Raw genomic sequence first — 25,634 nt, 5'->3', positions numbered from 1 at the left:
ATTGTTTTTCAGAGTCCATAGTCTCTCATAGTTCATCTCCCCCTCCAATTTCCCTCAACTCCCTTCTCTTCTCCATCTCCCCATGTCCTTTGTGTTATTTCTTATGCTCCACAAGTAAGTGAAACCGTATGATAATTGACTCTCTCTGCTTGACTTATTTCACTCAGCATAATCTCCTCCAGTCCCATCCATGTTGATACAAAAGTTGGGTATTCATCCTTTCTGATGTATATGGACCACATCTGAAGGGCATCTTTGTTCTTTCCATAGTTGGTACATATACCTTTTTATATTTATTGTGATGGATGAAAAAATCCTTAATGTTTTCAATTTTAAATTCAGATTTATGATTTTAATACTATAAATATTAGCATTATGAATTTTCTACATTAATCTTATAATCTTTTATCTTAGTGAAATGATCTAAAAGATTTGTGATATTTTGTTTTTTATTAAACTATAACATACATTTCAAACAATGCACAAATTATAAATATGTAACTTTATGTATTCTTACAAGTTGAATACACCCATATAACCTGTACCTAGATCAAGAACAAAACATTAGCAACACCCCAGAACCCCCACTCAGGGTTATTCTGGTTAATACCCCTACCCAAGGGTAACCATTACCATGACTTGTAAAAATTAAATGTAACTTTTTGAGTACTGAAAGTAATACATATGAAATGGCAAAATGAATTTTATCTGTAATGATGATGATGGTTGACAAATAAGAATTAAAGTTCTTGGAGGAACTATTTAGGACTTTGAAAATATATCTTATATCTGGTATAAATCTATATTAGCATAGGATATATTATGCGGATGGAATTAGTCAGATTTACTCCTCCCTTTTTTATGTGAAATGATTTTGTGCCAACTCATAGAAGTTTATGTGCCCAGTGTTCTTGTTTAAAAGTTATATTTGTTCTTGGGGCACATGGGTGGCTCAGTGGGTGAAAGCCTCTGCCTTCGGCTCAGGTCATGATCCCAGGGTCCTGGGATTGAGCCCCTAGTCGGGCTCTCTGCTCAGCGGGGAGCCTGCTTCCCCCCTCCCCCTCTGCCTGCCTCTCTGCCTACTTGTGATCTCTCTGTCAAACAAATTTTTTAAAAAATCTTTTAAAAAAAGGTTATATTTATTCTCAAGGGAAAGCACTTTGTGCTCCCAAATTTCTCTCCATGGTGTTCATTTCATTACCTTTCCCTTATGGCGGAGTTTGACTCTAATTAGTCTGTTTGCAAGTGGCCTTCATATGAGCAAACTTTTAATCACCAACAGAGATGTCATACATTCTAAAGGTGTGTATTACTCCTTCCCTTGATTACACATTCAGCTAACAACCTGCATTAGTTGAATACCGGGTTGGTACAGAGCATTCTACCAGGTACATGACAGGATATTAAAAGGAATACAAGATATTGACCTTGCCCTTTAGGAATTTAACAGTACAGTGAGGTGGTTGCAAGTGTGAACTCTGGGGCCAGAGTGCTTAGATTCATATTCCAAAGGCACCACTTCCTCACTGTAAGATTTTAAGCAAGTTACCTAGTTCTGTGTCCCATTTTCTTCATCTATTAAGAAGAGGCTAATAAGAATTCTTATGCCATAGTTATCAGGTGTATCAAATGGCATTAATACATGTAAAGCATTTAAACTGCTCTGGTACATAGCACGTACATACTACTTAAGTGGTAGCTGCTATAATAATAATCACCATAGGGATCATAAATAAAATACTGAAGTTAGAACCAAGGTAGCACATAATTAAATTCCACAATGAATGATGAAAGCAAACTGAAGCATCTCATGTCATCACTTTAAATTGACTGCCTATTCCATATGTTATCTTGCCCCCATATCAGTCACCAGGCTGATGTGAGCCAATTTACTGTATTTAATTAGAAATGGAAAAAGAAAAAAAAAAAACATCAAAATCATGAACTATTTAAGGAAGCTTTGACTAAAACTCCCAAGTATGTCTTTTGCGAATCTTGCTTCCCCAACTCAGGATGCTCCTTTTCACCCCCGAGACTGGATCAATTCACTTCATGTTCTCTATTATCTGAAAATTTGGCAGTTGAACACTCTATTAAACAGCATTCTCATTTATCTTTTAAGGGTGTTAAGGTCTGATGAGTCATTTGTACCTTAGAATTGTAATCAGATTCTTTTTCATTGAGCATCTGGCCAAAAATCAGATATAATCAAAGAATGGGAATTTGTTGTTTGGGAGAGAAATGAGTAATTTTGAAATACAGAATGTTTTATTTCCTCTCTTAAAAAAAGTTTGCAGTGGGGGTGTTGGGCAGCATGACATCATTGGGCATGGGAATGGGAGAAGGGACAGAGAAATAAAGAGATGATATCACAACATACTTAATCTCTCCTTTTAAGGATTTTATTTATTTATGTATTATTTGAGAGAAAGAGAGAGAGAAAGCTCAAGCAGGGGTAGGAGCAGAGGGGGAGAATCCAAGCAGACTCAGTACTGAGCACAGAGCCCAACATAGGGTCGATACCTGAGCTGAAATCAAGAGTCGGTTGCTCGACTGACTGAGCCACCCAGGCGCCCCCATACTTAATCTCTTTTTATGTGTTGTCCATTAGTATTAACCCACTCATATTATTATAAATGTAGTAAGCTTTTGGGGGGCCAAACTGGGAAACCAACTACCATTTATTATACATTCTGTGGGGAGATGAATTCCAGGCTCTACATAATGAAAAGTATTAAAGCTCCTTAATTTTTCTGTAGTATGTTCCTTTTGTAAGTGATGTAAACAGTACTGCTATGTAAATTCAGAAGGGATTATGTTTTTTTAAATTGAGAATTATAGTGATGGAAGGAGTTAAGGGGAAAGTAGAGCTTGAACTGGAAAATTCTTTTTATTATTTATGTAATGGGAAAGTGAAGAGGCCAAATATGTGAAGGTGAGGGTATGCTGTCTGAAGAAAAGAGGGGACTAGCAGAAGATGAGATTGGCCAACTAATATTCAAATTTTCTAACTGAAAAGTCAGAATTCTTTTTCTAGGAGGGAAATATTTTTCTTCAGTACTACCTTATAATGCATATGTCATCACAAATTTTTTTTTTGTTTTGATTTGTGTTAAGCTAATATTATAACATGTCATGCTTTAAAAAATGAATTAAATAAAGTTCTCATTTATTTGATAGATCTTGAGGTTTCAAATTTTTCAAAAACTTTCTACTTTGAAAGTTACTTAAAAAAAAAAAAAGAAAGAAAAGAAAGTTGTTTTAGATGACTGGATCTCCTAGCAATTTATGTCTGATACCATAGCCTAACTCTATTAAATGTTGTAATAATGTGTTCTGTGGGCCTTGAGTTTTGAAAGGGAAGAATATCTTCAAAGCACTCTCTCTATTTTTCATCCTGACCTGGGTATCTAGTACCTTAATCTCTTTCTACTTTTTCAGTTCACTTCTTAGGTGAAAAGATGTTGCTTTCTCCCTATCTGTGTTACAGTATGGAAAGTAAATTGGGAGATCATGAGAAGCTTCATTGAAATTTTCATGCAAACATATTTTGTAAAACCAGAGTTAATTATGTATAAAATTTCTATGTGGTTTTTCAGGTGACTGTACTTATGAGGTGTGTGTGTGTGTAGGTATGTGTGCACGCATGCGTGAAGAAATTCAGAATCACTACCACGTGCTACAGTTTTGAATTTAGAATGAATGGATTTTCTTTAAAATGATGTTTAATGATAATATATAGCACAAATGAAGATTTATAAATTAGAAAAAAAATTTAAAAGAACTCTATTTATCTATATTTGATATAGATAATGGACCACAACATAGATCCTTATAAAACTGTATAACTTAAGCACCCATTGTATCTTTTCCAGTGGCTGCCTTATCCAGGTGAATTTCTCTTTAAAGATTGTGTTTTAACTTGTGCTTCATAAAGGTTTTTTAAAAATATAGTATCTCTGCCATCAAGTTGAACAGTATCTCCAGATTAATTAATACTGAAAATACTTAGAAAGGGTTTATGTGAATATTTTTTTTATTTCTAAATTCACCATTTTGATACAGATACCCATGGTTTTCTTCTGTGTTTACATGCAGCCAGGAGCTATGGGCGGAGACGAGGTAAATTTTTTTTAATGAGATCTTTTGCTTGCCAAATTGTGAGTAAATATGAGTGTGTGCGTGTTTATATCGTGTGTGTGTAAAACAATAATTATTATATGGTATGATGTTCTAGCTTATTTTAGCAAAATCTCCTCATTTTTATTATAGTTATTTTTTGTTGGTAGTTAGTAGTTTGTTCTTTTAATCCTAATAAAGACACAACAAAGATTATTTCTACCTGGAAATTTTTGTTACATGGTTTATTATGAATGATCTTGAGAGAATAAAGGCCAAGCATACATATATTTTTGTCCTTTATCTGCAGTGTTCTTTTCATGCTACTTAGAAGGCAAAAGTTAGATCTTAGAGGGCAATTCTTTTTTTTTTTTTTTTTAAAGATTTTATTTATTTATTTGTCAGAGAGAGAGCAAGCGAGAGCGAGCGCAGGCAGACAGAGTGGAAGGCAGAGTCAGAGGGAGAAGCAGGCTCCCTGCGGAGCAAGAAGCCCGATGTGGGACTCGATCCCAGGACGCTGGGATCATGACCTGAGCCGAAGGCAGCTGCTTAACCAACTGAGCCACCCAGGCGTCCCTTAGAGGGCAATTCTTGATCTTGATAGGTTGACTGGTGAATTCTGTGTTATATCCAGAGGCAGATTTACCTTGAAGCTAAAGAAGCCTAAGTTTCAAGGGGACCCCCTCCAAACTCTTAACCTTATCTTTGTGTTCATTTTCTTGATGTGGATCCCCAACATGTATAGGCTCTAAGCCCCATAAAACTTGCATTCTCTCCTGATCACACCCGAACAAAATAATGTTGCTTTTATTTGTGTAATGCTGTTCATTTCGGTATCTGTAGTTCATTCAAATAACTTTTTCAAGTAGTAGGATAAACCTAATGTAGTGTTTCAAAGGAATATGAGACTTAGGATCAAAGACCTAGGTTGTAATCACTGCTTTATTACTTCTGTCTGGTATCATGTGTAAATCATGAAGTAGTAAAACCAATCTTGTCTAACTTTAAGATTGTTAGTGAAATTATAGTGTAAAAAATGGGAGAGAAAACCCTATTGATGTACACTAAAAGCATTCCACACAAGTTGCTTTGAAAGTACTCACTTTCATTTCTTTTTTAAAAAAGATTTTATTTTTATTTATTTGAGGGAGAGTTGGGGAAGGAGTAAAGGGGGAGGGAGGGAGGGATGAGCAGACTCTGTGCTGAGCACATAGCCTAATGTGGGGCTCAATCTGACAGTCCTGAGACCATGACCTGAGCCAAAACCAAGAGTTGGACTCTTAACCAACTGAGCCACTCAGGCACCCCAAGTTCATAGTATTTTCTTATTTATTCTACCATAAATATTTGTTGAGTGGATGAAAATTGGCAGAATCTAGTATGTATTCAAATTACTACTCAAAACTTCTTTCATGGTGGAATCATATAGTCAGTTTTGTTTTCAAATCATGGTGAAAAAAAATATTTGTGTAGTTGGTTATTTTTAAGCTATGGAAAAAATTGCATTTAATATTTTTAACCTTCCTGTTTTTTAATTGAAAGTATAGGCAATACTACTACTGAAAATCATTTTGTACTATACGTATAATTTTTCATGTTGCTAGAAAATTGGTTACTCTTGGGAAGGAGTAAGGAATGGACAGATTTACACAGCAAATAGACACCATCTGGAAGGTAGATAGCAGGGACTAGCCTCTCGTCTTCTTACACACTGATCAGTTACCACATCTTGTCGAAATTTTTCCTTTAGTGTCTTGGGCCTCATCCTTCCCTTTTCATTTCTGTTGTTTTTCACTTCTTTTGTTTTTTTCTTTCTGAAACATCATTTAGTCCAAGTCGTTGTCCTCCATTCAGGATCTCCATCGTCTGCCTTCTCCCTGTTTCACCGGCCTCATCATCTTTATTTTCCTCACCTCACCGTCCCCTAACTAGTCTCTGTACTTTCCCACAGTCTGGCCATTGCACGCATGTACTGGCCTCCCTTCCTTTCATTTACTTACCTAACGCCTATCCTTGGTTTGTGCATTTAAGCCAAAAAGCCTTATCTCTCCCATGAAGCCTTGCTCAGTGGCTTTGCAGGCAGTCTTTTCCTCTGCTTCTACTGCCTTTACTTCTTGTTTTTCCTGTATGCTCTGATTCTTCAACTGGAGATAAGTTCATTGAAGACAGTTGTATCTTGTGCCTACATATAATTAGCTCTTATTAAATGTTTATTGTTTTTGAAGTAACATCCTATATCTATGCAGACCAGAGTTTGGCGTCATATATTTTTTTTAAAGAATTTATTTATTTGTCAGAGAAAAAGAGAAAGCATAAGCAGGCAGAGTGGCAGGCAGACACAGAGGGAGAAGCAGGCGCCCCACTGAGCAAGGAGCCTAATGGAGGAATCAATCCCAGGACCCTGGGATCATGACCTGAGCTGAAAGCAGATGCTTAACCAACTGAGCCACCCAGGTGCCTGGGCATCATATTTTTTTTTCTTCAATGGAATTTTTTTTTTAATTTTTTAAATTTCTTTTCAGTGTACCAGAATTCATTGTTTATGCACGACATCCAGTGCTTCATGCAATACATGCCCTCCATAATACCCACCACCAGGCTCACACAACTTCCCATCTCCTGCCCCTTCAAAACCCTCAGATTGTTTTTCAGAGGCATCATATTTTTAAAAATTATTTTATTTTTACAAATCATAGTATATTAAGTACCAGACATCAGGAATATTAAGATGACCAATAATTTCTAAGTGCCTAAAAAAATTACTCTTCCTGTTTCCATGTTACTTTCCCCCTATTTATTTGTAAAGTTTGACTTAATTGTTTTCACAAGCATGGCCATCTTTGCATCAAGTATTAGGCTATACACAGTCTAGAATGACTTGGTCCCTCTTCTCTCTAAGTCTGCAGTTCTGTAAGTGCAGATGAAGAAGATAATGATGAGAGAGTGAGAGAGAGTGTGTATGTGTGTGTGTCTGTGTGTGTGTGTGTGTGTGAGAGAGAGCACAAGCAAGAACATTAAAAGGCTGAAGGCTGACTTTTTGTAATGAGAAAAGAACAGATAGAAGATTTTTGTTTCATGTCTTATTTATTTATTTATTTATTTAGTCTTCTATTCCCAAAGCTGAAAAAGAAATCATCTTCCTTAAATATGGTGACATAGCATGTGAGATGGGGCAGCAGTACCTCATATTTTCTCTCATTTCCTAAAGCCTACTCATCTGGGCCACTGCATAGTATACACTTGATGAATTGGCAGATTTCCTCATGCTCATTTATTTGTATAATCAGGGATTATGTTATTGCTTGACTTCTTTCCTCCAAACAAAGCTTAGACTTTCCCAAAACATAAAAAATGAATTTGGCTGGAATTTAAATAAAGAATTTAAAAACTGAACTTGCTGATGTATGTTATTTTATTATTAAGAGTTACCTGTAACTCATATTCTATACATCACATACACATGTTGGTAAATATTTTAGGAATAGAAACCAAAGGGACTTACCTATGACAGTTTTGAGATCTGTCAATAAGGATTAGACTAGTGGACTCTTTCACTTCTCCTGATAAACATGGAAAAGCTTCCTGGAACAGATAGAATTTCAGGAACTATTTGGATAATGGAAGAGGAGTGGGAAGGAGACTTCACCAGGTATATGATTCACCTTAAAAAAGAAAGCTTTGGGGTGCCTCAGTGGCTCAATGGGTTAAGCTTCTGCCTTCAGCTCAGGTCATGATCTCAGGGTCCTGGGATTGAGTCCCACATCGGGCTCTCTGCTCAGCAGGGAGTCTGCTTTCCCCCTCTCTCTCTGCCTGCCTCTCTGCCTACTTGTGATCTCTCTCTCTCTCTCTGTCAAATAAATAAATAAAATCTAAAAAAAAAAAATTAAAATGTTTAAAAAAAAAAAAAGCTTCAAGGTGAGATTGGCATGACCAGATGCTTGTTGCTTATATCCCTGAGTATATGCATTGGGAGCCAGCTGAAGAAGAGATATTTGCAATGAAAATGGTCTGAGCTGCCCTAACGAACCTTTTTTAAACAAAAGGGAAGACTCCTAGACAGAGATATATCAGGCTTTTAAAAGAGAGTTTCATGATCAAGTGACAAAAACAGGAAAGAACCTGGACATCAGCTAGAGGCTTAGCTGGAGATACAAGTATTGAAGAGTAGACCTTGGCAAACCAAGTACTTCTAGTAGTATAGTTGAAACAGTAGTAGGGAGACAAACCATAACAGACTCTTAATTTCATGAAACAAACTGAGGGTTGCTGGGGGTCGGCAGGGATAGGGTAGCTGGGTTTCAGACATTGGGGAGGGTATGTGCTATGGTGAGTGCTGTGAAATGTGAAAGCCTGATGATTCACAGACCTGTACCCCTGGGGCAAATAATACATTATATGTTAATATTAATCAATTAAAATTTTTAAAAAAGAAACAGTAGTAGGGAAGCAAAATTAGATGTGTAAGAATTGAATTTGAAAATGAGTGATTATATATAAAGTATTTAAATGTCCAAATATATTTCCTATTATACCCACTTTTAATTTAAAGATACGTTCCTTTAGAGAAATGATTTCTCTTCCCATATTCCCTTATGGAATCGAAATAACTCCCAAATAATTTTAACATTTTCTTTCTGGACTATTTTGACTTTCAAAGCTTTGATATGTGCCTCTCTGTATAACTGCAGACCCTATTTGAAACTAGTCTATCAATTAGTGTCATAAAAGAACTTTGCCTGCACATTTTACACCTGATTAATATGTATGTTGTGTTTTTCATTTCACATGAGCTCGTAAGGTGTCTGGGAGACTTCCGTTCATAAGTAGGCATGTTGGCTGTTCCAGTGCTCTTGATGTTTAGTAGAATTGCTTTAAAAGCAAGAAAAATATAAAAGATCTTTTTAAACAATGTAAATGGGGAAATACAAAGAATGATCAGTTACTTTACTATTGGAGTTACTGTTGGGTTAGAGTTACTATCATAAAACATATACTTCTGTGTATATTTAATCCATAAAAATCTATTGACATGATATGAGTATTAATCTTAGTTTAATAACAATGATTCAAAAAATCCAATGAAACAAACTTATGTGCCAAGTTGAATGTTGGATTTTTATGCCAAAAGCCTTCCTAAGGGTGGAGGGATCACACATATCAGTTAGACAGTGATACAAACATGTCATTCTGCTAATTCAAACACAGTTACATGAGTTTTCTTGAGTTTTCTTGTCTAAAGGAGTGGTTGGTCCCTCAATGAAACGTGAACAGCTGAGGAAATTTCTGACTGTTCATGGCTATATTATCTGAAATGTTACTCCTTATAGTAATACGGAAATTTGAGCATAGAAAATGGTGGGAGAATAAGATCACACTTTTTTGTTTTTGCAAGAAGTTGGCCTAGAGGGTCTTAAACAATGATGGAGGGGTTCTGGGCTGTCCGCCTTAATTTCATATATTAAGAATTTGTGTGCTTATAATCAGGTCAGATGCTGTACTGGACTCTAGGTGTGTTCTGTTTCCCTATAAAGTGTTCATTCTAGTAGGAGAGAGACAATCAGTGAAACATACATTTCCATATTCAATAATTGTGAAAGTACTAGGCAAGAAAAATGAGAGGTTCCCTCTAACCTACGGTGGTTTTCTCTGAAAAGATATTTAAACTGAAACCCAAAGGATGGAAAGACAGGTATTTTTAAAGGAGAATTTTTATTGTGCAAATTTTCAAACATATACAAAAATAAAATAGTTTATTGAGCTCTCTACCCATCAGTTACCTTCATTTTTGCCAATCTTGTTTCATATGTTCTTTCTTTTTTCTCCCTTAGTGTATGTGTGTGTTTTTAAAGATTTTATTTATTTATTTGAGAGAAAGAGAGAGAGAGAGATTGAGAAGAGGGAGGGTTGGAGGGAGAAGCAGACTCCCTGCCAAGCAGGAGCCTGTTGCCAGACTTATCTCGGAACTCCAGGATTAGGACCTGAGGAACTCCAGGATTAGGACCTGAGCCGAAGGCAGTCGCTTAATGAACTGAGCCACCAAGGCGCCGCCCCTGCCTCCGCCTTAGAATGTTTTAAAGGGAATTGCAGACATTAAAAGACAGCTATTTTAAGAGGCTTGAGGCAAAGTATTGATAGATGCTGCAACATTGATAAACTTTGAAAACATTATACTAAGTGAAAGGAGACAATTATAAAAGATTGCGTATTGTATGAGTCCACTTTTATGAAATGTCCTTTCTGTTGACACAGAAAGTAGACTAGCCTTTGCCTAGACCTGAGAGAGTTCAAGGAAAATGGAGAGTGGCAGCTAATGGGTTAAATGGATAAGTTGTATGATAGGTGAATTATATCTTCATAAAGCTTTTATTTAAAAATTGGGGGATAGTTTAGGCCTGAAAGGGCTTTGTGTCTTTGAGGAAATAGAGACCAGAATGACTGAGCTTGGTAGGAGAAAGAGGAGGCTGTATTAAGATGAAGCCGAAGGACGGAAGGAAATACGATCCTGCTGCGCTTTAGCTCCTGGTAAGGATTTTGAATGTGGTCCAAGTACAAGAGGAAATCTATGAATGTTTTAAAGTAGAGTCAAATGATCAGATTTATGTTTTTAAAAGAAGACTCTGGCTACTACTGTTTAAAGTGAAGCGAGAGGGGCGCCTGGGTGGCTCAGTGGGTTAAAGCCTCTGCCTTCGGCTTGGGTCATGATCCCAGGGTCCTGGGATTGAGCCCCACGTTGGGCTCCCTGCTCAGCGGGGAGCCTGCTTTCTCCTCCCTCTCTGCCTGCTTCTCTGCCTACTTGTGATCCCTGTCTATCAAATAAATAAATGAAGTCTTTTAAAAAAAAATAAATAAAGTGAAGTGAGAAGAGAAGTGGGCTGTCTACTTCAGAAAGAAGGTAGCAGTAGTCTAGGCAAGAGATGATGGTGTTTTAGCATAGAGTAATGGCAATAGAGAAAGAAAATGAACAAGTGGAAAATATATCCTAGAGGATAAGAAATGAAATGAACAATGGAAAGAAATTAACAAATGGAAAATATATCCTAGAGGATAGAATGAACCTTTTTTAATGACATTAAACTGAAGAATTGAATGTGAGAAGTAAATAAGAAGGAAGACTCAAAAATGATGTTCAGCTTCTAGCTTGAGCAATTGGGTGAATTGTGATGCCACGTATTGAAATGGGACTGGGAGAGAATATGTTCAAGGTGGATGTCAAGAGTTCATTTAAAAACACATTAAGTTTGTGATGTCTAAGAGATTCCCGCATAGTAATGCCACATAAGATGCACTTTAATATTTGTATATTAAGGTTTAATGAAATTTTTGTGTAATAAAAGGAATTCTGCTCCCAGAGATTTGAAAACCGTTCATCTAGTTCAAATCTCTCATTATGTAAATGAGACTCAGATGTGTGAGATGTTTTGTCCAGGGTTACATAGTAAAGCTGGGACCTGACTGTCCTGATTTTCAGGCAGTTTTTTTTTTTTCCTTAGGGAAGTCATGCCTCATAAACCATTAAAAACACAAACAAACAAAAATCCCGAAATTCCTGAAGCAACTTATTTCTGAGCTACTTGCAAAAACTGATTTGAAAATGGTCAGGCTTGGAATGGAAGTACTGGGCCAGAAGTATGCTGGAACTACTGGATTGACCACAGAGTCTTTGGTGGGAGTTTAGAGGGGTGACCTGAGCCACTTTGGCACCCCATCATGGCCATTGGGCTTTTGTTTCCCCATCATAAGCTGCAGGAAAGGGAGCCTCCTAAGTAAGCAAGAGTTTTGAACAAGACTTTGTCCTAAGCTCATGCTTTGTGGGTTTCTTATTTTGCACTTTCTTTACAAGGCTCTTATCTCTTACAGAGCATTCAGCATAGCTTTAAGTTATTCTACGTTCAGATTATTTTTTCAATTACTGCACCAAAAAAACTACATTCTGGTTATTAATTGAAAATAGATATCACAAACCAGACCAGTGGTGGAAGGGAAAGCCAAATGGCCAAACTGAAGCTGTTGGGAAGTATTCTCCTGCTTCTCTTGAAATACTCAATATTTCACATGAAAGTTCAGATTCTAAAGCATACTAATATGCGAGGTATATAAGAATCTAATTTTGGGGAAGTAACATGGCTTACTTAAAATGTTTTGGTCCTGGGTGATTTTTTATTAAAGAAAAGTAGTATGTCAGAGAGATGCTGGCTAGTGAAATAGCGTGCCTCATGGGACACAGTTTGGGTGTAGCCTCATCAAGTTTCAGTTTCTAGTAACTTATGTGGGAACTAAAATTTTACTAGTCTTCCCAGTGATGATTTGTCCGGGGGGGAATTGATTTATACCAACCAAATGAATGCACAGATACTAACCTCATGAGGAACCCTGGACAAACCAGAATACCAATGTTTTAATTTAAGCAGATAAAAGTAACAGAAGACAGTTTTAGTGGCTGATTATTTGTCTGCTAGTTAAGGAGTCACAGTGGTACCTCTTCACAGTGGCAAGGTACTAAATTAATTACTAGAAAAATCCTTTAGGAGCTTATAATTAGAGCATAAGGAAATAGGTGGTTTTCAGGCTATGGAAACATCAAATGAACATTCTGTCCACAGAGGAGTAATCTTACCAGTATGATAAAATTCTCTTAACTTTTTTTGGTCTACACTTCTGTCTTTTAAACGCTTCCTACAGACTAACTTTTTGTTCCATCAGCACTTAAGGCAGTCTTATTACGGTATGGTTGACTAGATTATAGATTTTACATTCTGTTCTTTAACTTGACTGAACTTGGATGTTTCCCAAGGCTCCATATACTTCACATAATATCACTTTCAGTGGATGCCTGCTATAGACAGTCAATCTCCATTTTAGTTGCTCTTAAACTTGAATGTAAGGATCACTGGGGAAATTTATTAAAAGTGCAGATTTTCAAATTTGAACCCCATGCATTCAGATTAAGTAGATCTGGGGATTGGACTCTGAGACCTATAGTCTTTGTTTGTTTGGTTTGTCTTTTTTTATGTTGCCTACGATCTCAAAGAGGTTTTGACTCAAGAATGCCTGTCTTGGGGTGCCTGGGTGGCTCAGGCCTGGGTGCCTTCTGCTCAGGTCATGATCCCAGCGTCCTGGGATCAAGTCTCACATCGGGCTCTCTGCTCAGTAAGGAGCCTACTTCTCCCCCCTCCCCTGCCTGCCTCTCTTCCTACTTGTGATCTCTGTCTGTCAAATAAATAAAATCTTTTAAATTAAAAAAAAAAAGAATGCCTGTCTTACTGCCTCTTTAAAAAAAAAAAATATTTCATTTACTAATTTGACAGAGAGAGAGAGCACAGGTAGGGGGAGTGGCAGAGGGAGAGGGAGAAGCAGGCTCCCCAACAAGTAGGGAGCCTGACATGGGGCTTGATCTCAGGACCCTGGAATCATGACCCAGCCAAAGGTAGATGCCTAATGGACTGAGCCATCCAGGTACCTCCCCCTACCCCTTAGTCTTGTTTTTATCCACAGAGAAAACATCATGTATGTGTGGATTCTTTGCAGTTTCATTTCCTAGGGCAACTTAATTACTAAAGTCTATGGTACTCTAAATACTATTAATAAGAGGTTTGGTTTTAAAACCTTGGCAAGTTTCTTAAGTACCCATAACCAATTTTTAAAACTGTCCAAATTTTTACATTTAACTCTAGCTTTTATTTTCTTTGTCAGAATATTCTGGGAAGCTGTGGTTATATTGGTCATGCACAAAGAAAGTTCTCTTTGTTCTGGAACATCTTGAATATCTACTTCTCCTCCTTCACCGCACTTGTTCAAGATTTCTTCATCACTTGTCTGGACGGTCCCAAATTTCTACAGACTCTCACCCTATCTCCTCTTTCCCTGGGTGCAAATTGCTGGTGAAAGTGATGGTAGCTATTGTAGGATGTGAGGTAGAGGGAATCACATGGTCATAGGCATCTCAGAAAAGTCATTCTGACAGGATGGAAGATGAATTAGATGGGAGTATCAGTCTCCAGAAAGTGAGAGTTTTTTTTTTTTTTTTTTAAAGCTAGTATTAGAGGGCGCCTGGGTGGCTCAGTGGGTTAAGCCACTGCCTTCGGCTCAGGTCATGATCCCGGAGTCCTGGGATCGAGTCCTGCATCGGGCTCTCTGCTCAGCGGGGAGCCTGCTTCCTCCTCTCTCTCTGCCTGCCTCTCTTCCTGCTTGTGATCTCTGTCAAATAAATAAATAAATTCTTTAAAAAAAAAAAAAGTGCTTTAAAGCTAGTATTAGAAGGAAATATTGACTTGGAACATGGGGAAATTCCCTATTGCTTTTGTAATATAAAGTATAGAATATAATGTTTGACACTTAGAAGCAATAGAAAAGGTCTCAATTTCCTAGGACATGGTTCCTTCTTTTGCCATTCTCACACCTGCGTGCTGTGTTCCAGCATAGACTTGGAACAGTGTGTCTTTGCATGTACTGTTATCCTTTTCTGGATGTTGCCTCACTTTTAATATTTATTGAATACCTTTTCTGGCCCTCATTAGGATGTTAGGATACAGTGGTGAATAAGATTAAATTGGTCCCTGTCTTAATAGAACTTACAATTTAATGGAGCTGGGGAGTGAAATACCACTCCCCACATGATAGTATAATGGCAATTGGAAAAATTGTCAGGGGAAGTGCTGTGAGTGGATAGAAAAAGGAACCTAACCTAATCTAGAAGTTCAGGAAAGTTCTACCTGAGGAAATGACTCTTCAGTTGAGACCTGAAGAATTGGTGGGAATTAATTAGAAAAGTGGGGAGTTGGGAGGAGAGTATTTATTTGGAAGAAGGGGGAAACACCTTGTCCTTGGTACCTGAGGCAAGGAGGAAATATCAGGAAATTCAAAGGAGGTCTGAGTGATTGGAAGTTAGTGAACCGGACAGAAGGAGAGAGGCAACAACTGTGATGCAGGAGACTGCATAAGCCTTATAGAGTGATGTTTTTTGTACTTTATTGAAAAAGAGTTTGGTGTTATTGAAGGGTTCTAAGGATGAAGGTGGGGAGTGTGGCTATATGTTCAGATTAATATTTGAAAATGATAACTTGGGCTGTTGTGTGGAAAAAGCCTATGGGGTTCAAGATAGAAACCAGTAGACTAAATAGGCTGTCATATAGACTTGTTGGAACCCATTAGTTCAGGGCAGAGATGATGACGATCTGGAACCCAGAATGTTAGGACTGGAGATGGGAGAAATGAATGGATTGAAGAATCACTTCATAGCTTGAATTGATAGAAGCTAGTGAGAGAGAAATTAGATGAGGGGTAATAAAGCAAGCAAGCAAGCAAGCAAGCAAGAGAAAGAAAGAAAGAAAGAAAAGAAAGAAAGAAAAGAAAAGAAAAGAAAAGAAAAGAAAAGAAAGGAGTAAGAGGTGTCAAGGGGGAGTCCTGGATTTCTGGATTGAATTGAGTGTGGATAGTCATTTCTATTGAGATTGAAGGGAATGCTAGAGGACCTGGTTTGGAGGGAAAGGTCAAAGCTGTTTTGAAAGTTCTGTCTTTGTGGATTCTTGTTCTTTACCTTAGAAACCCCAGCCCCACAAGATTCTGTTCAAGATTGCCTTCGTGTGAAATCACTCCAAAGGTCTCCACCACCCACCCCATCTCCCATAGGGCAGTAATAGTGCTCTTGTATCGTCTTCACTTAGTACTTAATTTTTTCTGTCTTATACTTATGCACTTGCCTATCTCTGACCAGACTTGATTTCTTTGTCAAGAACTTTCAAATAATTCATATTAGTTTGGTGATTCTAGAATATAGATAAATATTTCTTCAAGTGTTTTCCACTGAGTTGCATATGTTAACTTTTTTTTTTTTAATCTTAAATCCAGGTACTGCTGGGTCAATTTATTTTACTGCAGAACTTTTCCCAGCCGTTTATATTCTGATATGGATTGTGAATCTGGGAAGGGCATAAGGTGTGCAGTATTTTCCAGTATTATAGTTGTCTCCCCACTCCCTGCCCCTAGCAGGGAGTTGTTTTCTGAGCATTTCATGTTACTAGTTTGAGGGCAAGAAATGGGGATAGGAGTTTTCTGTGGGAAATGCTGATTTGGGTTTGAGCGTGTCCCAGAGTAAGCACATAATTCACTGAGTGAGGACTCCATGGGAAGCAAATCTGACAGTTGTGCAAGTACATCTCTGGATGTCTTTGGGAAAGGCATTTTGCCTATAGTTGCTGCAACTCTATTTGTTTTACCCCCAGTGATCAGAACAGACTTCACAGGATGAGAATTTACTGCCTATTGTTTGTTCCACACCCCCCCCACCCCGGCTAAGAAAGCTAGGTGACATGAGGTGACAAATTTTATTCTGTTTCTTTGTAGCTAATCTAGGAAGAGCTGAACAATAAATTCTTAGGTCCTTTTATTTGTTAACTCCCAACATCAAAATAGTGCCTTTCTTCTACCACCTGGGTTGTTCATAAAATAAACAGAGGTATATTAGTAGCCATTTTTTGGTAAAAGAAATAAATGTTCAGTATTTTTATAAGGCTATTTATATTCTGTTTTAGAGAGTTGGCTGTAGTGACGCAGAAACTAGGTTTCAGGGAAATACAGACAGGATGGACTAAATGGGGAAGACACTGTTCTTTTTTTGAAGAGTGTATGAATATATTTTAAAGGGGAATTATTCTTTTTTTCAAAAGTTAGCGTATTCAAGATGGTTCATTTTTAGAGTGTAACCTAATGGAAAGTTTTACCAGGAACTCACTGACTCAAACAGGAAATATATTTACTTTAAACTTAGATTTTATTTTGTAATGCCGGATGGCGTTATTGTGTTATGTTTATTAACAGACTCTAACTGCTGGCATCTTTCTTACAGTCATGTGGAATGGGTAGATGCTTTTGCTGTATAAACTCTATTTGGCTATAGAGTTGACAATGAAAATAATTTTTTGAGTGATACAAAATACTGCCTAGATTAGTAGGGTAAAAAATGTCATAACCACATCTGCATCTGTACTCCCACACCTTAATTTGTGTCTTCTCATTTACTTGTGCCATCTGTGATTACTGCAGGTGTTTATTCCTAAATTGGATCAGTTCGGAGTGGCAGGGAAAAATTGATTATCTTTAGTCCTTCTATCAGAGAGGCGATCAGCCTTTGTTATCAGTGTAATATTCCCTCTGCAGCCAGCCTGGACCTTTGAGCAAATAAAAATCTGTGAATAAAGATTACTTTTCCATTTATTTTAAGAAATGTCTGGGGAAAGGAAAAATAGCTGCTGAATACTCTTAGTGGCAGTGATAGGAACTCTCTGCGTAAAAGGTGGTGATTTTTAGCTGCGGAAGCAGCTGTAATTTTAGATTCTTCCTCCTGACGATCAGTCCATTTATTTCTGTGCTATGCATACCTTTACACAAAAATGATGGCATTGTCTAGGCTCAGCAATTTGCAGTTGCTTACCCTATTGTAAAAGTCACAGTTCAGGATACATCTTTTCTACACGTTAGTTCCTAATAAAGCATTTGTTGTCCAAGAAAATAATTTTAACTGTAGAAACTTCCACGTTTGTTTCAGGTCGGTCTTCTCTCTTTCCCTTTGAAGATGCCTTCCTGGACGACAGTCATGGCGATCAATCCTTGTCATCTGGCTTAAGTTCTCCCACTCGCTGTCAAAACGGAGAACGCGTAGAACGTTACTCTAGAAAGGTGTTTGTTGGAGGCCTTCCTCCTGATATTGATGAAGGTACGATGCATTCATTAAGGACTTATAAAGGCCAGGTTTGTTCTTTGTGTGATTTGACCGTGCTTCTCCTCTCCAAGCAGTTTGGGACATTCCTGTTTTTGTGTTTGGAGGATGAAAATATTCAAAAGATGAGGAAGTAATAGATGGTGCATTTCAGGTCTGCTCTTGTGTTCATACAGGGCAGCCTCCCAACAGCTTCATGTTTCCCAGTCATTAATTTGGGGATAAACTGTAAAATAATAATGAAAGTTAGTATTTATGAAACTCTCTATATGCCCAAAATTGTGCTAAGTGCTTCACATTATATTATCTCATTTAACCCTTATATTCATCCTTTAAGGCAAATCCTACCAACTCCATTTTATAGATAAGGAAACTGAGGATTAGAGGCAGACAGTTTGTCCAAGGTTATGTAGCTAATGGTGCAGCTGGCATTCAAAATTAGTCCAATTCCAGTGCTTTCGGTCATGTTCATCACTATCCCATCTCATATTTTAATATAGATATCTATTAATTAAAAGCCCCCCTTGCCTTTAAAAGAATAAAGACTAATTAGAATTTTTCTTAATAATGTTTTTGAGATACTGTCAATCCAAAAGTGAGTTTTCAATAATGCCCAAACCCAATCAGCACATAGTGGGTTATCAATAAATATTTGTTGTACAGATGAATGGAGTAAAATTGTGACAGTTAACTTAAGGGGAAAAAACAATTCTAATTCTAGAAGGCTATGGAACTTCTATAAAAAATATTGTTAAAACAGTTGTTTTGTCAGCATTATTCTAGTTGTGACATTTCTTCAACTTATCATGATTTTCTTTTTTCATGATGAGAAAGGAATAGTCTAAAAATAGTTTTTTTTAAGACTTATTGCTTTAAAGACTTAATGCTTTAGAGCTAGAGACTCATTTCCCTCCAAACTATTCTTTTACTAGTGTTAATCTCATCTATCAATGGGATTTTTTTTAAATACAAAGTTTATATCATGTCTGAGAGGGTAGCAGCTTAATTCTGAGTGAGAGCTAAGTTATAACCTTCTGCTTTGAGTCAGAAGTCAGAAGGAAAAGGTAAATTTACTGAGCTATAACTTTGGAAACATTTTCTTTATAGGAATATGTAATAGGTAAGTATGAAAGAAAGAGATCATTGGTTTTAACTTTTTATCATCAAATAGAATTACCTACTTATTGCTCCTACTCCTCACCAAAAGAATTGTATCTATTTCTAAAATAATCTTATAGATAATCTTAGATTACTAATAATCAAAACCCAATATTAATGATCTTGGATATTTTAGAGATTATTTTACATAAATGAAAGCATACTTTAAATATTTTGCGTACTTTTCCCTTTTTTCTAAAAGCAGAGAACATTTCTATTTTTGGAATCTTTTTTTTTTTTTAACCCGACAGAGAGGTCACCTTGGTTATGTCAGATTTTTTTCTTCCAAATTCTAATATCAAATTTGTTGGTGGTGAAGAGCAATAAATTATAGTTAGAAACACTATTCTGCATAGTTGAAAGTGAATAACCAAATGTACCCAATAAACAATTGTATTTCACTTAGTAGGTTTGACATCTATAAAAATGCTTTAGAAATAGTTTTCAAAGTATTTTTTAAATAAAAAGCATGCTTTATGCTATTCTGTTTGCAATATTTTCTTTTTCTCTTTCTAACATTGCTTCTTTATTTTGTAGATGAGATCACTGCCAGCTTTCGCAGGTTTGGACCTCTCGTTGTAGACTGGCCTCACAAAGCTGAAAGCAAGTCGTATTTTCCTCCTAAAGGTAATGCATTTAAAATGTCTCCAGTGCTTGCCTGTTGGAGAGCTAGCATGACAGTTCAATAAAAGACAGCCTTTTAATTCTTGAAATAGCAGTTGGAGTTTTTCCCCTAATGAAGAAAATATTTTAATGCTGATCATCTTTTTGTATCATACTGTTTTCTTTTGGAGACTCTTCCCCCAGGAGAGCACTGATGGTTTCAGGCATCCATTGTACTCACGGTGAGATCCTGTGAGTCCATTGTGAATGAGCCTTGTACTAAATTTTCATCATTTGAGAGAAAAAAATCTAGGGGTTTGAAGAATGTCAGTGATTTGAGAGGAAAAGATTATTTTGTATCAAATCTTATTTGTATCCCACAATCCTGTGGTTTTATAGTTCTTGTAAACTCCAAACTTGGAAAACCTAGTGGCTGAAAAGTGACATTGTATGAAATTACCTTTATTCACCTCTGTATTTTAAGTGACTTAGCTTGCTGAGGGGTGGAGGGCAAACTAGCAAAGAACTCTTCACATGAACTCATCCGTTATGTTTGGTAGGCTATTTTGGTAATTTACAAAGACATGAAAATATATTACTTTTTTCATTGTTTGCCATTTCCGCAGAATTCAGGGAATTTTTCTAGTGATGTTAACTCTGAGTAAGTTCCTAGAATCATATAGATGAGTGTTTTGGGTTTTAAAAAGGAAGTTTTCTGGGGCGCCTGAGTGGCTCAGTGGGTTAAGCCTCTGCCTTCGGCTCAGGTCATGATCCCAGGAATCAAGCCCTGAGTTGGGCTCTCTGCTCGGCAGGGAGCCTGCTTCCCTCTCTCTCTCTCTCTGCCTGCCTCTCAGCCTACTTGTGATCTCTGTCTGTCAAATAAATAAATAAAATCTTTAAAGAAATAAAATAAATTTAAAAATAAAAAGCTTTCTTCATGTTTTATATTCTGTAGATATGTTTCAAGGATGTCTTTCATCTCTAAAGAATTTTTTTTTTGTTATGTATTATCATATAACATTGCTCACCACAAGAAGGTGGAGTTAACATACTTACCCTTCCTGTGCTTTGCACAGGAATGAATTTATGGCTTAACCTGGGAAAGGCAGGTGGCTTCCTCGTATGTCTGATTATTAGGTTTCTTTGACATTATTTCTCCCCAGTCTCTCTATAACCTATGAAAAGAAGTTACTCACTAAATAGAGGCTTTTTGTTTACTTTTTAGTCATTTCCTTTTTGATCTTCTCCAAGAATTTTTAAAGTTAAAAAATAAAGTTTTATATTAATCAGAAAAGATAAAAACCACCATGTTGATTATTCCACTGAAGGAATGTATTCACAACTTCATAGGACATGTGTTACGCTATGTAAAGACACATGTTTAAACAGTGTTTCTAAGAGTGCTAATAATTCCCTGAGTTGGAGTAGAGTTATTTCAGTGAGTGAAGGATAAAAGGTATCAGGTGATCATAAAAAATGAAGATAAGGGGCGCCTGGGTGGCTCAGTGCGTTAAGCCGCTGCCTTCGGCTCAGGTCATGATCTCAGGGTCCTGGGATCGAGTCCCATATCGGGCTCTCTGCTCAGCAGGAAGCCTGCTTCCTCCTCTCTCTCTGCCTGCCTCTCTGCCTACTTGTGATCTCTGTCTGTCAAATAAATAAATAAAATCTTTAAAAAAAAAAAAATGAAGATAAACATATATAGTTGTGTCCAAAGAAAATGATCTCAAACCTACCTGTATCAGATATAATCACTGTATATATTTTATTAAATTTCCTTCTGCTGTTCTCTTTATGAATACGAACATTTACATGAAATTTTGCATTTTACATAAATGGGATCACACTGTATGTGTTGTTCAGTAACCTTCATTTCCCCCTCCGCCATGTCAACATCTTGCTATAAGAGACCTACATAATTTTAATGACCTTATTTTATTTAATCTGTCCTCCTGATGGACTCTTAAGTTGCTTCCAGCTGTTGCCTCTCATGGGTAATGCTTCAGTGAATATCCTTGTGCCTTCATCTTTTTGTTCTTTGTCATGACCTCTTAGGGTGAATTTCCAGAAGTGAGGTACATATTTATACAGATTGCAAAGCTTCCCTTAAGAAAGGTCATTTACGTTTATGTTCCTACCAGTAATATCTGATTTGTAAACCAGTTTTATTGAGTCTGAGGAAATGACTCCTTTTCAATCTTTGCCAGTCTGATGGTTTAAATAACATCCCCTTTTCCTTTTTTTGGCATTCTTTTCTCTTTACTTGCCTTTGAATGTATTTTACTTTTTTAGATTGACTTTTCATTTCTGTCTGACTTCATATCGAAGTAATGCACAAGAAGAGATCCAGTTTTCTTTTTCCAAGTAGCATGCCAGTCATCTCAATAGTCATTTATTGACTAATACAGTTTTTCTTCATCAATTTGGATCATTAGAAATAAGTATAAGAGGGGGCACCTGGGTGGCTCAGAGGGTTAAAGCCTCTGCCTTCGGCTCAGGTCATGATCCCAGGTTCTGGGATCAAGCCCCGCATCGGACTCTCTCCTTGGCAGAGGAGTCTGCTTCCTCCTCTCTCTCTCTGCCTGCCTCTCTGCCTACTTGTGATTTCTCTCTGTCGAATAAGTAAATAAAATCTTTAAAAAAAAAAAAAAGAAGTAAGTATAAGAAAGAAAAATAAGTGTTGGTTGGAAGGTTAACTCTTCTGTTTCTCTGTGGAGTGCACAAGTTTCTCTGGAACAGCTCTGTCCAGAATGATAGCTACTAGCCACATGTAGCTAATGAGCATTTGAAATGTGATTAATTTAAATTGAGATATGCTATAAGTATAAATTATACACTGGATTTTGAAGACATAGTTTTAGAAAAAGGTAAAATATCTCACTAGTACTTTTGTTTTCATGTTAGATTGGTAATTTTGTGGTATATTGAACTAAAATGCATTAAAATGAACTTCACCTGTTTCTTTTAATCTTTAAGATGTAGGTATTAGAAAAATTTTGTCTGCTTTTTTGTGTATTTTTTTGTTTCTGAAAATTTTAAGATACATATGACTCATCTTTCTATTGGAAAGCACTTTGAGAATGAGAATCTGCAAACTACCTGTTTTTATATGGACTGTAAGCTAAGGATGGTTTTTATAGTTTTAAAAGTTGTAAAAATACACATGCAAGAAGAATATGTAGCAGAGACTATATGTGGTCCTCAAATCCCTTTGCAGAAAGTTTGTTGCCTCCTGCTTTAAAATAGTCTTTTGAGCTACTCATGTAGCTTCTGAGACATCCATTGACAAAGGAGGCAGTTTATTTTAGAGGAAGTCTATATGTTTGCTAGACCTAGGTAATTCTTAAGTTTGCTTTTCAATGGAGTCAAATGCTTCCCTGCAACCTTTACCCTCTTGATAAATTGTGTCCTGTAAAGTAAAATAGAATAAATTACCATTGTGACATCTGTCTCTTCGTACTTTAAAAGATTATTCATTTCTTTTTATGTCATCTCTTTTCAAATATAGATATTTTCACTTCTCTCAGACGTACCTTATGTCTGATGGTTTCCACATCACCATTTTTTTGGTGATGTTTTGTCATGTTTACAATATCCTACTTAAATTTGTTACTAAGAATTTAAAAGAAAACATTTGGTTTGGTATGAGCAGTACGAATTTTAGCAGTTCTGTTAACTCCATGGTTTTTGGTGCCATTCCTATATAACAGCATAATAATATAAACTGTAGAACATGATGCCTTTATTTTATACCTGAGGTTAAGTGTTGGGAGGGGTCAGTGACAGCAAGGCCAAGAGGAGAATCTGGATATCCCAATTCTGGTCCACAGGCTTGCATCCTTGCAGAGTGGATTGCCTTCCCTGTGATTAGGGGTTAGGAAGAGAAATGATGATTATACTGTTGACTCCTTTTTGTGTTTTGGCTTTCAGCTAGTCTGAAAGTTGACCTGATTGGGGAGTACCTAAAGAGATTTGGTGTTATTCTAAGATTGAAGTAACTTTTAGAATCCATGCCCATTGCTTTGAATGTTGGGACCATCTAAGGAGTTCACTGCAACTGTTCTGTGCCTTCTTAATAATGCCCCCTTGCTCTGTTCTACTTTTCCTTAAATTCCTTAGGTTTTAATACAGGTACACGCCTTCTTGGGAATGCCCTTCTAGCTGAGTGAACTTTTCTTTAGTTTACCTTAGATTGGCTATTACCTACAGTTTGTTCGGCTGTCCATTTTGGTTTACATGTAAATAAAGAGGAACCACTCCCTATTGAGCCGTTTGGCCTTTTTCTCAGAAAGTATATGCCTAATGAAATACACATTCATTCATCTGGCAGGTTTACCTATACAAATATAGGGTAGAGTTTATAAAACCATGACCATTTCATGGACTGTGCAGAGCTTAAAATCCATGTAGAGAAGCACTGACCAGGCACATCAGTTGTCCCTCTAAGTGTTGTTGGGCCAACACAATGGGAGATAATGGAATCTGGGGCTCTCTCCAGCACAAAGACCACTGGGGTATTTGATCAGGCATTTGAAGATATGCAAAGTCCTGTGGATCAGTTTATCTGTAGGCCACAAGCAGGTGATTGCTCCTTCTGCAGAGCAACACTGAGAACAAGGAAAGGTGGAGGAAGGCTTGGAAGTCGGAATGTGTGTTTTCATAATTTGGTCTCAGACCTCATAACTTATAGTCCTGTGGAGGAAGTAAGAAATTAGTCAACCAGTCAAAAAATAAACACAATTACAAATTGTGATATTTCTGTAAAGGGCAAGTAGAGAGGCAGTAACTCTGAAAAGGGGGCATCATTTTAGAGTGCGGATATGGAGAAAGCTTTTCTAAGAAGATGGCAGTTAGGCAGATCTGAAAATTGAGGAGTTAGCTAGAAAGTTAAGGAAGCAGGTTCCAAGCAGAGGAGTACCATATGGGAATGACTGAGTATGAAAGGGCTTTAGTACCTTTGAATAAATGAAGTGTGGTTGGAATGTTAGGAGAAAATGATGCAAAAGAATGAGACTTGAAACAATAGGATTTATTTTTCTTCCCTAAATTAATTTCATCCCCCATAGAGTGGGCATGAAGGCATTTGTGTGGTGTTTGTCTTTGGGGTGGTGGAAGAATGGAGTTGGGTCAAGTAGAAATATCAGTTTAAAATACTTTCAAATAGCTATTGATAAAACTGAAGCAAAGTCTTGCTTTGCATTTCCTGCATTTAGTTCTTGATGATGAGAAGAAATCCAACTCTAGCCAAACTATTGAGGAAAAGTTTTCCAAGATCATCTTTGCATACTTCTTAGTTCTGGAATAGCAGAGTTGCAATTGTGAGGTTTAGAAAGAGGTTCTTCCAAGTCTTAGGACATGAGCCCAAACCCACATTCATACAGAATAGTAATCAATGTCACTTATGTTTATAATAGCTTGGGTACAGGGGGTGCCTGGGTGGCTCAGTCGGTTAAGCTTCTGCCTTCAGCTCAGATCATGATCCTGGGGTCCTGGGATCCAGCCCCACATCGGGCTCCCTGCTCAGTGGGGAGCCTGCTTCTTCCTCTCCCTCTATGTGCACTCATCGTGCTTGTGCGCACACACACACTCTCTCTCTCTGTCAAATAAATAAATAAATAATTTTTAAAAATAGCTTGGATGCAGGTAATTTAAGATAGTTATTGAAAAAAGATGGTGAGAGAACAGAATAAATGCAGAGGGCTGAGGTCCTGATGCAAGTGATGATGCAGCATTGGGAATATCAATCCATCCAATGTTTGTTCCTTGTCCATCTGTTAAAGAGTCCATTTTTGGCCTTTTGGGGGATCTAGAGAAGCTTACCATTCTTGTTTTTGAGAAGGTTGCAGTTTGCAGTTCTTGGAGGAGACCTGGAAATAACAGATGTGAAATGCTAAGTAATGGTAAAGAGCTTGGGTTCTGGAACTAGACTTGCTGAGCTCCTCCACCTATTGTATGACCTTGGGCTTATTGTTTAACCTTACTGTGCCATCATTTCATCATCTGCAGAAGAAGGATCATGATAGTACCTACTTCAGAAGGTCATGAT

At 37.1% G+C, this 25,634-nt stretch overlaps 1 protein-coding gene across 10 annotated transcripts in view; it reads left to right on the top strand.

Moving 5' to 3' along the window:
• The window catches only part of CPEB3 (cytoplasmic polyadenylation element binding protein 3), a 193,726-nt gene that overhangs the window by 100,521 nt on the left and 67,571 nt on the right, over nt 1-25,634 (top strand). For 8 of the 10 annotated variants that reach the window (XM_059398131.1, XM_059398137.1, XM_059398129.1 and 5 more), the window contains 3 exons: nt 4,099-4,122; nt 17,660-17,827; nt 19,526-19,615. In XM_059398131.1, the coding sequence (XP_059254114.1) occupies nt 4,099-4,122; nt 17,660-17,827; nt 19,526-19,615 (282 nt within the window). The remainder of the gene's footprint in view (nt 1-4,098; nt 4,123-17,659; nt 17,828-19,525; nt 19,616-25,634) is intronic. The other 2 variants (XM_059398138.1, XM_059398136.1) reach the window with 1 other exon arrangement.

The sequence above is a fragment of the Mustela nigripes genome, chromosome 4 (assembly GCF_022355385.1).
Source record: "Mustela nigripes isolate SB6536 chromosome 4, MUSNIG.SB6536, whole genome shotgun sequence".
Taxonomy (NCBI): domain Eukaryota; kingdom Metazoa; phylum Chordata; class Mammalia; order Carnivora; family Mustelidae; genus Mustela; species Mustela nigripes.
This window is presented reverse-complemented; position numbering and strand designations above follow the sequence as displayed.